Raw genomic sequence first — 12471 nt, 5'->3', positions numbered from 1 at the left:
GTGGATCGGACCATTGGATCAGAATGTTACAGTACTGTATCAAATAATAATGTATTATGTATATACTCATTTATGTATAAAAAAATATATATGCATAGTTTTATTGCAATAGTTGTATATTTTATTGAATGTCAGACTGATCAACCATTGTCTCGTTAATTTCCAAATAGCAAAGTTTCTATTTGACTTAATGGGTGAAACAAAGGAGCTAGAGATCGGTGGAAAGAAAGGCTTCAACTTGAAAGTACACAGAATATCATCCATTAAGTTAGCTACAAATAACTTTTCATCTCAAAGTAAACTTGGTGAGGGTAGTTTTGGACTTGTTTATAAAGTATATTTGGAAAAGAACCGTAATATTCTGGTCGAATTGCATTCCTTAAACTTTATTAACGTGGAATTTGCTTGAGGTATTACGAAAATTGACAAAATTGTTAGTTTTGCCAAAAGTTTATGTCTAACATACTAAGTAATAACTATTTATTATTGTTGAAGATTTGTTACCTGATAGTTAAGAAATAACAATAAAAAGACTATCTAGAAGATTGAAATAAGGATTAGTGGAGTTCAAAAAAGAGTTTATAATAGTAGTTAAATTATAACATACCGTGGTGCAGTTATTAGGTTTCTGCATTCAAAGGTTATAAATATATGTTAAATAAAAGTTTTGACATTTATATTTTAGGTATATATGCATATTTCTTCTACTAAACTTTTGCTTGATTACTATGTTATACATTTCTCAAGCCGTTCCTTTTTCTTTTTACCAAATGCTAATGAAAGATTAGGATTTTTCAAAACCTGATTTAAGAGAGAAAATTGTTAACTTTTTCAAATCAAGTGGGAAAAAAAGAATAAAATTTTAAAAAATTAAGGTTTTGTTAAAGTAAATCAAATTTTAAAAGTTAAAAGTGAGAACTTGAATAATCAGCAATCTTTGGATGAGAATAAGATCTTTGGCCTAAAAAACATTTAAATGCCTGGTATAGGCCAAAATATTTCAACAGCCGGCATCGCCATTCATTTTCTTATACCTTTTTTCTATCGTCATTCTCTTTTTACCTGGTTGTCGTCTTCTCATGTGTCCCTGCTTGGAAACTTACTTCTGCTTTATAAGAATCTGTAATGGTTTCTTCCTACTCCATTACTTTGCAATTTCTCTCCGTTTTTGTACCTTCCATGAGCAATTTTCCCATATTTTTCTCTGTTCTCTTGTGTTTCTCCACTCTAGTATCATCCCAACTCAATGAACTCTTTTTTCCAGGATTCAAAGATTTTAGCACCAACATAACCTTACGTCAAGCTGCAATAATCGAGAAAAATGGCATTCTTCACCTAACAAAAAATTCCGGTCTTACAGAAGGTCAAGCCTTCTATCGCTCGCCGATCCAGTTCAAGAACTCCACAAATCAACAAGTCTTTAATTTCTCATCCACATTTGTTCCAGGTATCGTCTCTCACCTTCCAGATTTTGGTGGCCTCGCCTTCACCATATCACCATCTATTGAACTCAGTGGTTTACCAAGTCAGTATCTAGGACTCCTTAATTCAACCAATGATGGAAACTTCAGAAATCATTTAGTTGCCGTTGAGTTTGATACAGTTCAAGATTTTGAGTTTGGAGATATCGACGGCAACCATGTTGGCATCGACATCAACAGCTTGATTTCGAATAAATCTTCAACTGCAGCATACTTGGATAACAGTTCAACCATACAAAACTTGAGTCTCAAGACTGGAAAGCCAATCTTGGCATGGATCGACTACGATGCATCTGAAAATTTACTAAATGTCACCATCTGTCCAAACTATCCCAGACCAAGATTGCCCTTATTGTCTTATAAAGTAAATCTTTCACCCATCTTTCATGAGTTCATGTATATTGGCTTCACTGCTGCAACAGGTAGGCTTTCTAGTTCTCATTATATTTCAGGGTGGAGTTTTAAAATCAATGGAGAAGCTGGAGCTCCTGATCTCTCTTCTCTTCCTTCAATTCCTCAGAAAAAGAAAAAGCGGACAGGTTTGACAATTGACCTTCGAATACTAAATTATAGTAGATAGACTTAAAAGCCCTTGGAAAAACAATTGTGTTTGAAAAAAAATCAAAATTATAATTTATGTAACTTACTATATATATATATAGACATGATAAATATAGGTCGGGTAAAAAAATTCAACAAGTTTGATCTCACATGTTCGTTCAAAGTTCAAACCACCCTTTCGAAAATGGCCGATTGAAACTATATTCGTTTTTAATTGATATGACACACTAGTATAGTGACAATTACAAAAAAATAAAATAAAAATGGTCAAAAAAATGGATGAAGACATTATTAGTAAATGATTTCACTATTGAGTGCTGCAGTTCCGAAGATATTGAAATGGACGGGGACTTCACTTGCTATAGTGGTTGGCTTGATCGTTATACTCGTCTTGGCTATTTTTTTCTGTATTAGATGGAGAAAATTTCGTCTAGAAGGTAATGAAAAGCAGATATTATGATTATATATTTTACTGAATGTCAGCTGATCCAACTTTGTCTCGTTAATTTCCAAACAGCAAAGTTTCTATTTGATTTAATGAGTGAAGCAAAGGAGCTTGAAATTGATGGAAAGAAAGGCTTCAACTTGAAAGTATTTAGAGTGTCATCCATTATGTTAGCTACAAATAACTTCTCGTCTAAAAGTAAACTCGGAGAGGGTAGTTATGGACCAGTTTACAAGGTATATTCGGAAAATAACTGTAACATTCTCATACAATGTTGAGGTGAAATTTGCTTGGGGTGTTACGAGACCCAACAAAATTATTGCTTTCGCCAAAAGTTTATGTATAGCATATTAAGCAATGACTATTTATTATTGTTCAGGGTTTGTTGTCTGACGGACAAGAAGTAACAATAAAGAGATTATCAGGAAGATCAAAACAAGGACTAGTGGAGTTCAAGAAAGAGCTTATAATAATAGCTACATTACAACATAACAATCTGGTGCGGCTCTTTAGTTTCTGCATTCAGGGGCAAGAGAAAATTTTGGTCTATGAATATATGCCAAATAAAAGTTTGGACACTTACATTTTTGGTATATATGCATAGTTCTTCAATTAAAATTCTGCTTGACTACTATGCTACACATTTCTCAATTGTTTCTTTTTCTTTTTTAACAGATGCTAATGAAAGAAGGTTGTTTGATTGGAAAAAATGTTTTAACATCACTAAAGAAATAACTCATGGACTACTTTATCTACACAAGTATTCAAGACTCAAAATAATTCAAGAGACCTGAAAGCCAGCAATATATTGCTTGACAAAAATATGAACCCCAAGATATCCGACTTTGGTATGGCAGAAGTGTTTGCCACAACTGAATCTGAAGCAACTACGAATAGAGTTGTGGGTACACGGTGAGTCTCTACTCAAATGAACTTTATTATTGTTTTTTAACCATAATAATTGATAGTTTATAAATGAAATCCAGTGGTTATATGGCTCCTGAATACGTTATTAGGGGGCATCTTCTCTGAGAAATCTGATGTATTCAGTTTCGGAGTGTTGGTTTTAGAGATCATAAGTGGTAGGAGGTGCAACAACACTATCTTTTGTGATGGCAGCCCTCTCAACCTTGTTGGATATGTAAGTTCATAATCTAGCTCTGCTGTTCTTTATAATTATCATGTGTTAAAACCAGCATATATGTTCATCTCAATGTTTAATAGTTAATGGTTTTGACACAGGCATGGCAGTTGTGGCAGGAAGGTTCAGCCATGGAACTAATGAATTCAACACTACATGATTCATGTTGTGAAGAGCAGGTCCTGAGATGCATTAACTTGGCTCTGCTTTGTGTTGAACACAATCCAATAGACAGACCTAGCATGTCAGTAGTTGTTTCTATGTTAACAATAACAAGTGAAGGTGTAAAATTACCAGTGCCGAAACAGCCAGCATTTTGCATTGAAAGAAGGGTTGTTGGGGACAATGCGAGTGGCATAAACAAGGCAGAGGATACAATTAATAACTTAACTTTATCAGTGATGGATCCACGATAGAGGACACTTGGAAACATCTCACAGTCGCATGAATTTAGGAGATATTGTTCCTATTCTGTGGCCTTATATGATTTCTCCCCATTAGTTTAAATTGGACCTTTTTCTTTGTATAAGGTGAATTGCACAAATAAGGGAACTCTCTTTTCTTCTTCCTTTCTTGCTATTGTTTCAGTGTAATTCTAGTCAAGGGACTTCAATATAAACTATCCTGTGAGAAATACCGTTACTCTTCCAACCACTTATGATCTCCAATGCTAAAACTCCGAAACTGAAGACATCAGATTTCATAGAGAAGATGTCATCTCTAGTATATTTAGGAGCTATATAACCTCTGGATTTCATTCACCAAATACAACCAGTTACTATGTAACAAGTAAATAATTGAGGTGCTGCAAAATCTACATCTTACAATAGGGAGATATTTTAACTTTAGGACATATTCACTGTGTTCCAGTGATTCTATTTGTATATGCGGCAGATTCCGTTATGGTGAAAATCTTTGCCATATCAAAATCAGAAATCTTGGTATTCTTGTTTTTTGTCTAGCAATAAATTGCTAGATTTCAAATCTCTATGGATTATTGTTAGCCTTGAGTACCTCTGGAGGTAAACCAATCCTTGAGCTATTTCTTCGATGATGTCAAAACATTTTTTTTTGTTTTTAATCAAGCAGCTTCCTCTTAGAATCTGTTAGTGGGGAAAACAGAGTAATAAAAACTCAGGCTTATGAAAAATTAAACAAAGAATTTTCAATGTTGTAAAACCAACTTAGAGAAGATTTGCATCCAGGAAATAAATGTGTCCAAGCTTTTCTTTGATATGTATTCATAGTTTGACTTCACCTAATCCAGTGATTGTCAGACTGACGTTGGATTGGGAAAGAGAAAATAATATGGTGGTTCTTATATAAGTTATATATGCTGCAGCATTGTGTTCTAGATTGTTGAAGTCATGAGCCATCATGAGCCATGACTTCAACCTTCAGCCTTGAGCCATGCAATGCAAGCAAGCAAGCGCTAACCAATGAAAGAACCTCGTCCAAGTTTTCATCAGTTGTCGCTTAGCTTGAAGTGGGAATGACTACTCATTAATCCACGGTTGAATATACAGATGTAATAATAAAAGTTTTTATATTTACTAACTCCATTCTCTTTCCGTACTTCCATTTGTTAAAGTAACCAATAGCATTCAGCTCCACGCCCTTTTCATTTATTTTACATTTCTTTAGTCTCTGAAAGTGATCTTCTCCATTATTCTTTGTTTGGTGTTTGGGAAATGGAGAAGCAGGAACCAGGGGCGGGAGGCTATTTCGGTGATATGGAAGTGTTGTTTCTACGAAAGGACATGCAGATAGAGCAGAGTGAGTTCTGTTTTGAGTACAAGGAGAATGCTCACCATCAATTCATGCTAATATCAACACTGAAGGATCACTCCATTTTGATCCCTTCAAGGGGACTTACTGCCTTCTTGGTTTTTTTGGAAGGCTTTTGTTCTGGTTCTGAAAACAACACACCGAAGAAGGGCTCTGGCAAACCAAAACAACTCAAGATCGATGACAAAGTGGTACTTGTACTGTACTCTCGCTTTCATTTCTCTCTTTTGTTTTTTCCGGGACAGTTTTTTTTATTAATAACCGGGTTTCAAAATCTGGGATGGAGACCTTTTTCATTGAATTTTTTTCTAACTTTTTCTTGTTCTTTCTGTGCTTAGGAGTTCCTCTTTCAAGTTGGGCAGAACAAATGGGGCCACTTTCTAAAGGTAAAGTAAAATGGTAGTCTTTGTCTCCACTTATTTCCTAGTGCTTGTATTGTAATTCATCTTAGTGACCATTGGTTGTCTGCATTTTATAAATTTGTTGGAATGAGGAGGAAAATTACTAAAAAGTATAATCAGTTTTGTGACCATTTATCATAGATTCAAGAATACTGTAGCGATTACTTGGCCAAATGTGGGTTTCATGTGTATTATGAATTTATACATGACTGATGAAGATTTTGGTATCTTTTGAATTAAAGGTACAGTGAGATAATGTGGATTGTTAGAATCTGCATTGCGTACAAATTTTTGCTGGATGTAAAGTAATGCAATAGTAAGTCAACAGATATGTATGTTTGATGGAACTTTGCACAATTGCTGGAGCTTTCAACTGGGTAGTGAAATATGAGCTCAATGCTGAGGCCGGAGATGTGCTTCTTGAAATAATCTTGCACTCTTCTTTAAATTTGATAATTAAGCAGAAGAATGTACTTGAGATTTTTATGGCAACTTATGCGTACACACTTGTGTATAGATGTTAAACAACATGTGGCTGCGTATATTTTGTCCATAAATATCAAAAGTCCATGAACAAAATTCACTTTTAACAATGCATCACGTGCTCCACCGGACTAGTTTCTTCTTCTGCCTTCTGTAATGACCTAGAACTTGCTATATATAGATGCATGTGACATCACATTATGATAAGATTAAGATATAATATACTTATATATAGCTAGCTCTTCATTTCTTGCATCTTCTATGAGATCAGCCTGAAAATAAAATATTCTTATTGTGAGATAAATATTAATTAAATTGAAAAATATAATTTTTTTTTTTTAAATTCAATTCTTCTTTGATGATATTTATTGTTTATATGTATTGTTGCACTGTCGCATTTTATGTTTGTGCTTATTGTGTATGTTTAAATGGTTAAAAAAAATTGTTGAATTGGATCATGATATTTCATATTTATATATATTCCAATATTTGTGTAATATATTTTTCCTCTTGTTAAAGCATGAAAACATTTTCTTCTTTCCTATGCATGAAGAAATCGTCAAAGGAAATGATATATATTAACTTTGAGTGACTAGTCGGTTGGCTATATAGGTTTTCAACAACATTGAGTACCTATTGAAGGCATTTGCCACTACAAATTGATTAGAAAGGGATGGAGCAATCAAAACCTTTTGATAGCTCTTCGATTAACAAGTGTTTTGGATGTGAAAAATTGAAAATCATGATATTTGTATATGACGAGTTTCACTTGGTACATAAAACCTTGAACATCAAGTTGTCTACTCAATGAAGTTGGAATCCATCTTCTGCAAGTCAGAGGTGAATTCAAACCCTACTTTAACAAAAACTAATTTGAGTTTGAATTATCTTAAACTAAACGATGAAATAGTAAGAAAAGTTGTCGATAAGTACAAACAAAAGAGAAGAAAAAAATCGAAGATAATGATGAAAAAGAACAATGAAGAAGAAAAATTTTCAAAGAATAAGAAAAATTATAAAAAAAGATATAAAATTGTTGAAAAAGATAAAAATGTCAACGGAGAGTTCAAGCAGAGATTATCAGTGTGAATTTGGCTTGTTTTTAATAATGATTTTGGGATTGTTCAGTAATATATACTTTATTTAAGAGGATATTAATAAAAGCAGGTTTTAAATTATAGACATTTTTACCATTTGCATACTGAGTCTCAGTTATAATTGGCATAGCTTTAAACTTATATTTATAATACACACAAGGAGACCCAACAAACAGCTAATTACGCTTTTTATTGAAATAATGTCGTTTGGGCCGGAAATTTTAGCCCAGCCAAATCCAGTTCTAAGTTTGTGCCCCAAGCTTGGATTGTTTTTCCAGTTTCCAGGTTCAACTCTTAGAACTGCTGATGCGTGTAGCAAGCAGGTTCAGAGGCATACGAGTTGAAGCTGTTGATGTCGACACCAACATGGTTGCTGAATCCGGGCCTGTCTTCTGCAAATCCATTAACTGTATCAAACTCAGCAAACAAATGATTTAAAATTTTCACAACAGTTAAACAATGCTAATGTGAAATCATATAGCATTTATTAATGATCGGAGAAAAGTTCGCATCAAATAAAAATGGCTTGTTCCCACCCAATGATTGTTGATTTCTTAATTTTTCATCTTTTAATTTTAAAAATCTCATTTATCCATTTATGAACTGTTATGTCTATTAATTTTGAAAGTAAAATTATTATTTTATATATAATATTAAAAATAAATTAAATTTTTATCTTTTTTTCCTCTTAAATTTTAAAAAATAATAATTTTTATGCTAACCAAATTAAAAAATAATAATAATATTTTGGGTTTATCTTCAATATCCAACCACTCTCTTTAGTGTCATTGTCGATTGTCTCTCCCTCTTAACAGTTTCCCTTCTCTCAATGGTTTATCTCAATAAAACTCTAACCTTTTCGGTATCGTGCAACATCTTCTAAAAAGATGAATTGTTTTTACTAATGACAAAGACGAGATTGTCAAACTCGTTTTCCCAGGCGGCTTTACACAATACTAAAAGGGTTAGGGTTTTATTGAAACAAACCATTAAAGGAAGAGAAACTATTGAGAACGAGACAGTTGATGATAATGTCGAAGAGAATGGTCAAATATTAAAAATATAGCCTAGAAGATAAATGTGAATTTTTTAAAACTTGACTTAAAATAGAAAATTATTAACTTTTAAAATTCAGGTGAGAAAAAGAAAATAAAATTTTAAAAGATTATAATTTTGTTAATTTTAACTATACGGAGATTTTAAAAATAAAAAGTGAGAACTTGGATCATCCGCATTCCTTTGGTGAGGACAATACCTTCGGCCGAAAAATATTTAAATGCCTGGTATAGGCCAAAATATTTCAACGGCCGGCATCTCCATTCATTTTCTTAAACCTTTGTTCTATCGTCATTCTTTTTCACCTAGTTGTCGTCTTCTCATATGTCCCTGCTTGGAAACTTACTTCTGCTTTATAAGAATCTGTAATGGTTTCTTCCTACTCCATTACTTTGCAATTTCTCTCCGTTTTTGTACCTTCCATGAGTAATTTTCCCGTATTTTTCTCTGTTCTCTTGTGTTTCTCCACTCTAGTATCATCCCAACTCAATGAACTCTTTTTTCCAGGCTTCAAAGATTTTAGCACCAACATAACCTTACGTCAAGCTGCAATAATCGAGAAAAATGGTATTCTTCGTCTAACAAAATATTCCGGTCTTACAGAAGGTCAAGCCTTCTATCGCTTGCCGATCCAGTTCAAGAACTCCACAAATCAACAAGTCTTTAATTTCTCTTCCACATTTGTGCTAGGTATCGTCTCTCGCCTTCCAGATTTTGGTGGCCTCACCTTCACCATATCACCATCTATTGAACTCAGTGATTTACCAAGTCAGGATCTAGGACTCCTTAATCAAACCAATATGAGAAACTTTACAAATCCTTTATTTGCCGTTGAGTTTGGTACAGTTAAAATTATTAAGCCTGGTGTGATCGAGGGCAACCATGTTAACATCGCTATCAACGGTTCGTTTTCGAATGTATCTCCAGCTGCAGCATACTTCGATAACAGTTCAACCATACACAACTTGAGTCTAACGAGTGGAAACCCAATCTTGGCATGGATCGATTACGATGCATCTGAAAATATACTGAATGTCACCATCTCTCCAAATTATCCCAGACCAAGATTGCCCTTATTGTCTTATAAAGTAAATCTTTCACCCATCTTTCATGAGTTCATGTATATTGGCTTCACTTCTACACCAGGATTTTTAGATAGTAGTTATATTCTAGGGTGGAGTCTTAAAATCAATGGGGAAGCTCGAGCTCTTGATCTCTCTTCTCTTCCTTCAATTCCTCAGAACAAGAAAAAGCAGACAGGTTTGACAATTGACCTTTGAATACTAACTATATAGATATGATAGATATAGGTCGGGTAAAAAAATTCAACAAGTTTGATCTCATATGTGTTTAATAGATTTAGAACACATGTTCATTCAAACTACTCTTTCGAAAATTGCCGGTTGAAACTACATTCGTACTTAATTGATATGACACAGAGTATAGTGGCAATTACAAAAAAAAAAAAAATGGCCAAAGAAACGGATGAAGACATTATTAGTAAATGACTTCACTATTGAGTGCTGCAGTTTCTAAGATATTGAAATGGACGGAGACTTCACTTGCTATAGCGGCTGGACTAATCATTATACTCGTCTTGGCTATTTTTTTCTGCATTAGATTGAGAAGAATTCAACTAGAAGGTAATGAAAAGCAGATATCATAATTATATATTTTACTGAATGCCAACTGATCAAACTTTGTCTCGTTAATTTCCAAATAGAGAAGTTTCTATTTGACTTATTTAGTGAAGCAAAGGAGCTTGAGATTGACGGAAAGAAAAGCTTCAACTTGACAGTTTTTAAAGTATCATCCATTATGTTAGCCACAGATAACTTCTCCTCTCAAAGTAAACTTGGAGAGGGTGGTTATGGACCTGTTTATAAGGTATATATGGAAAAAAACTGCAACATCCTAATCAAATAACATTTTCATTCTTTTTTAAGGCGGGATTTGTCTGGGGCGTTGCAAGAACTAACAAAATTATTGCTTTTGCCAAAGGTTTATGTATAGCATATTAAGTAATGACTATTTATTATTGTTCAGGGTTTGTTGTCTGACGGACAAGAAGTAGCAATAAAGAGATTATCAAGAAGATCAAAACAAGGACTAGTGGAGTTCAAGAACGAGCTTATAATAGTAGCTAGATTACAACATAATAGTCTGGTGCGGCTCTTGGGTTTCTGCATTCAAGGGCAAGAGAAAATTTTGGTCTATGAATACATGCCAAATAAAAGTTTGGACACTTACATTTTTGGTATATATGCATATTTCTTCAACTAAAATTCTACTTGATTACTATGTTACGCCTTTCTCAAGCCTTTTTTTTTTTCTTTTTAACAGATGCTAATGAAAGAAGGTTGTTTGATTGGAAAAAATGTTTTAACATCATTGAAGAAATAGCTCATGGACTACTTTATCTACACAAGCATTCAAGACTCAAAATAATTCATAGAGACCTGAAAGCCAGTAATATATTGCTTGACAAAAATATGAATCCCAAGATATCCGACTTTGGTATGGCAAAAGTGTTTGTTACAACGGAATCTGAAGCAAATACGAATAGAGTTGTGGGCACACGGTGAGTCTCTACTCCAATGAACTTGATTATTCTTTTTTTACTATAATAACTAATAGTTTATGAATGAAATCCAGCGGTTATATGGCTCCTGAATACACTATAGGCGGCATCTTCTCTGAGAAATCCGATGTATTCAGTTTCGGAGTGTTGGTTTTGGAAATCATAAGTGGTAGGAGGTGCAACAACACTATCTTTTATGATGGCAGCCCTCTCAACCTTGTTGGATATGTAAGTTCATAACGTAGTGCTGCTGTCCTTTATTATTATTATCATGTGTTAAAAACCAGCATATATGTTTATCTCAATGTTTAATGGTTAATGGTTTTGACACAGGCATGGCAGTTGTGGAAGGAAGGTTCATCCATGGAACTAATGAATCCAACACTTTATGATTCATGTTGTGAAGAGCAAGTTCGGAAATGCATTAACTTGGCTCTGCTTTGTGTTGAACACAATCCAATAGACAGACCTATCATGTCAGTAGTTGTTTCTCTGTTAATAACAGGTGAAGGTGTGAAATTACCGGTGCCAAAACAGCCTGCATTTTGCATTGAAAGAAAGATTGTTGGGGACAAAGCAAGTGGCATAAACAAGGCAGAGAATACAAAAAATAACTTAACTATATCTGTGCTGGAGCCACGATAAAGGACACTTGGAAACATCTCACAGTAGCATGAATTCAGGAGATATTGTTCCTATTCTGTGGCCCTATATGATTTCTCCCCATTAGTTTAAATTGGACCTTTTTCTTTGTATAAGGTGAATTGCACAAATAAGGGATCTCTCTTTTCTTCTTCCTTTCTTGCTATTGTTTCAGTGTTATTCTAGTCAAGGGACTTCAATGTAAACTATCCTCTGAGAAATTCTGTAGTTACTCCTCCTAACACTTACGATCTCCAATGCTAAAACACCGAAACTGAAGAAATCAGATTTCGTAGAGAAGATGCCACCTCTAGCATATTCAAAAGCCATATAACCACTGAATTCATTCACCAAGTACAGCCAGTTACTATGTAACAAGTACATAATTGAGATGCAGCAATATCTACATCTTATATAACGGAGAAAGTTTAACTTTATGATATACTACTCACCCTGTTCCAAGGATTCTATTTGTATATGAATCAGATTTAGTTATGGTGAAAATCTTTGCCACACCGAAATCATGATATTTGTAGATGACAAGTTTCACTTGTTACACAAAACCCTGAACATCAAGTCCTCTACTTCATGAAGTATGTATCCATCACCTTCAGCCAAGTGGTGAATATAAGCTAAATTCGAATAAGCGCTACTTTAAACTCATTAAAAAAATTGCTATTAAGTACAAAAAAAAAGAGAAGAAGGATTGTCAATTTAAACTCGTCAGAAAAATCCCTTATTATCATAAAAAGAAGAAAAGAAAAATCATTGAAGATGATGATGGAAAAGATAGTT

At 33.8% G+C, this 12471-nt stretch overlaps 3 protein-coding genes and 1 long non-coding RNA gene across 6 annotated transcripts; all 4 read left to right on the top strand.

Annotated features, from left to right (window-relative positions):
• Positions 1–1087: 1087 nt before the first annotated feature.
• On the top strand, positions 1088–2718 carry LOC123201012 (L-type lectin-domain containing receptor kinase V.9-like). Its single transcript, XM_044616458.1, has one exon. The coding sequence runs from the start codon at positions 1126–1128 to the stop codon at positions 2059–2061; it is 936 nt and encodes a 311-aa protein (XP_044472393.1). The 5' UTR covers positions 1088–1125; the 3' UTR covers positions 2062–2718.
• A 555-nt stretch (positions 2719–3273) lies between these two features.
• On the top strand, positions 3274–4197 carry LOC123201041. Of its 2 annotated transcripts, none has more exons than XR_006498704.1 (3): positions 3274–3399; positions 3504–3628; positions 3730–4197. It is a non-coding gene; the product is annotated as an uncharacterized LOC123201041 (long non-coding RNA). The 2 variants fall into 2 exon arrangements; XR_006498702.1 differs by having other exon boundaries at positions 3474–3628.
• Positions 4198–4828: 631 nt separating this feature from the next.
• On the top strand, positions 4829–6593 carry LOC123201029 (transcription factor Pur-alpha 1-like). 2 transcript variants are annotated; one of them, XR_006498700.1, is made up of 3 exons: positions 4829–5156; positions 5332–5607; positions 5755–6053. XR_006498700.1 is itself a non-coding variant. In XM_044616476.1 (3 exons), exons 1-3 carry the CDS (start codon positions 5320–5322, stop codon positions 6066–6068), a joined length of 345 nt encoding a protein of 114 aa, XP_044472411.1. In that variant the 5' UTR covers positions 5173–5319; the 3' UTR covers positions 6069–6593. The 2 variants fall into 2 exon arrangements, 1 of the variants encoding a protein (XP_044472411.1); XM_044616476.1 differs by lacking the exon at positions 4829–5156 and adding an exon at positions 6060–6593 and having other exon boundaries at positions 5173–5607; positions 5755–5802.
• Positions 6594–8821: 2228 nt separating this feature from the next.
• LOC123208706 (L-type lectin-domain containing receptor kinase S.4-like) lies at positions 8822–11837 on the top strand. The gene is made up of 6 exons (XM_044626223.1): positions 8822–9713; positions 10111–10340; positions 10500–10710; positions 10797–11034; positions 11109–11262; positions 11368–11837. The coding sequence occupies exons 1-6, from the start codon at positions 8822–8824 to the stop codon at positions 11677–11679; spliced, it is 2037 nt and encodes a 678-aa protein (XP_044482158.1). The 3' UTR covers positions 11680–11837.
• The last annotated feature ends 634 nt before the right edge of the window (positions 11838–12471 follow it).

This window comes from Mangifera indica, chromosome 2 (assembly GCF_011075055.1).
Source record: "Mangifera indica cultivar Alphonso chromosome 2, CATAS_Mindica_2.1, whole genome shotgun sequence".
NCBI lineage: Eukaryota > Viridiplantae > Streptophyta > Magnoliopsida > Sapindales > Anacardiaceae > Mangifera > Mangifera indica.
This window is presented reverse-complemented; position numbering and strand designations above follow the sequence as displayed.

Excerpts from the sequence above, each read along its gene's own strand:
- LOC123201029 (XM_044616476.1), top strand. The coding sequence starts at position 5,320 with ATGGAGAAGCAGGAACCAGGGGCGGGAGGCTATTTCGGTGATATGGAA. Across the intron at positions 5,608-5,754 it reads TCAAGATCGATGACAAAGTG|GAGTTCCTCTTTCAAGTTGG; the intron begins GTACTTGTACTG and ends TTCTGTGCTTAG.
- LOC123201012 (XM_044616458.1), top strand. The coding sequence starts at position 1,126 with ATGGTTTCTTCCTACTCCATTACTTTGCAATTTCTCTCCGTTTTTGTA.
- LOC123208706 (XM_044626223.1), top strand. The coding sequence starts at position 8,822 with ATGGTTTCTTCCTACTCCATTACTTTGCAATTTCTCTCCGTTTTTGTA. Across the intron at positions 9,714-10,110 it reads GAACAAGAAAAAGCAGACAG|ATATCATAATTATATATTTT; the intron begins GTTTGACAATTG and ends AATGAAAAGCAG. Across the intron at positions 10,341-10,499 it reads GTTATGGACCTGTTTATAAG|GGTTTGTTGTCTGACGGACA; the intron begins GTATATATGGAA and ends ATTATTGTTCAG.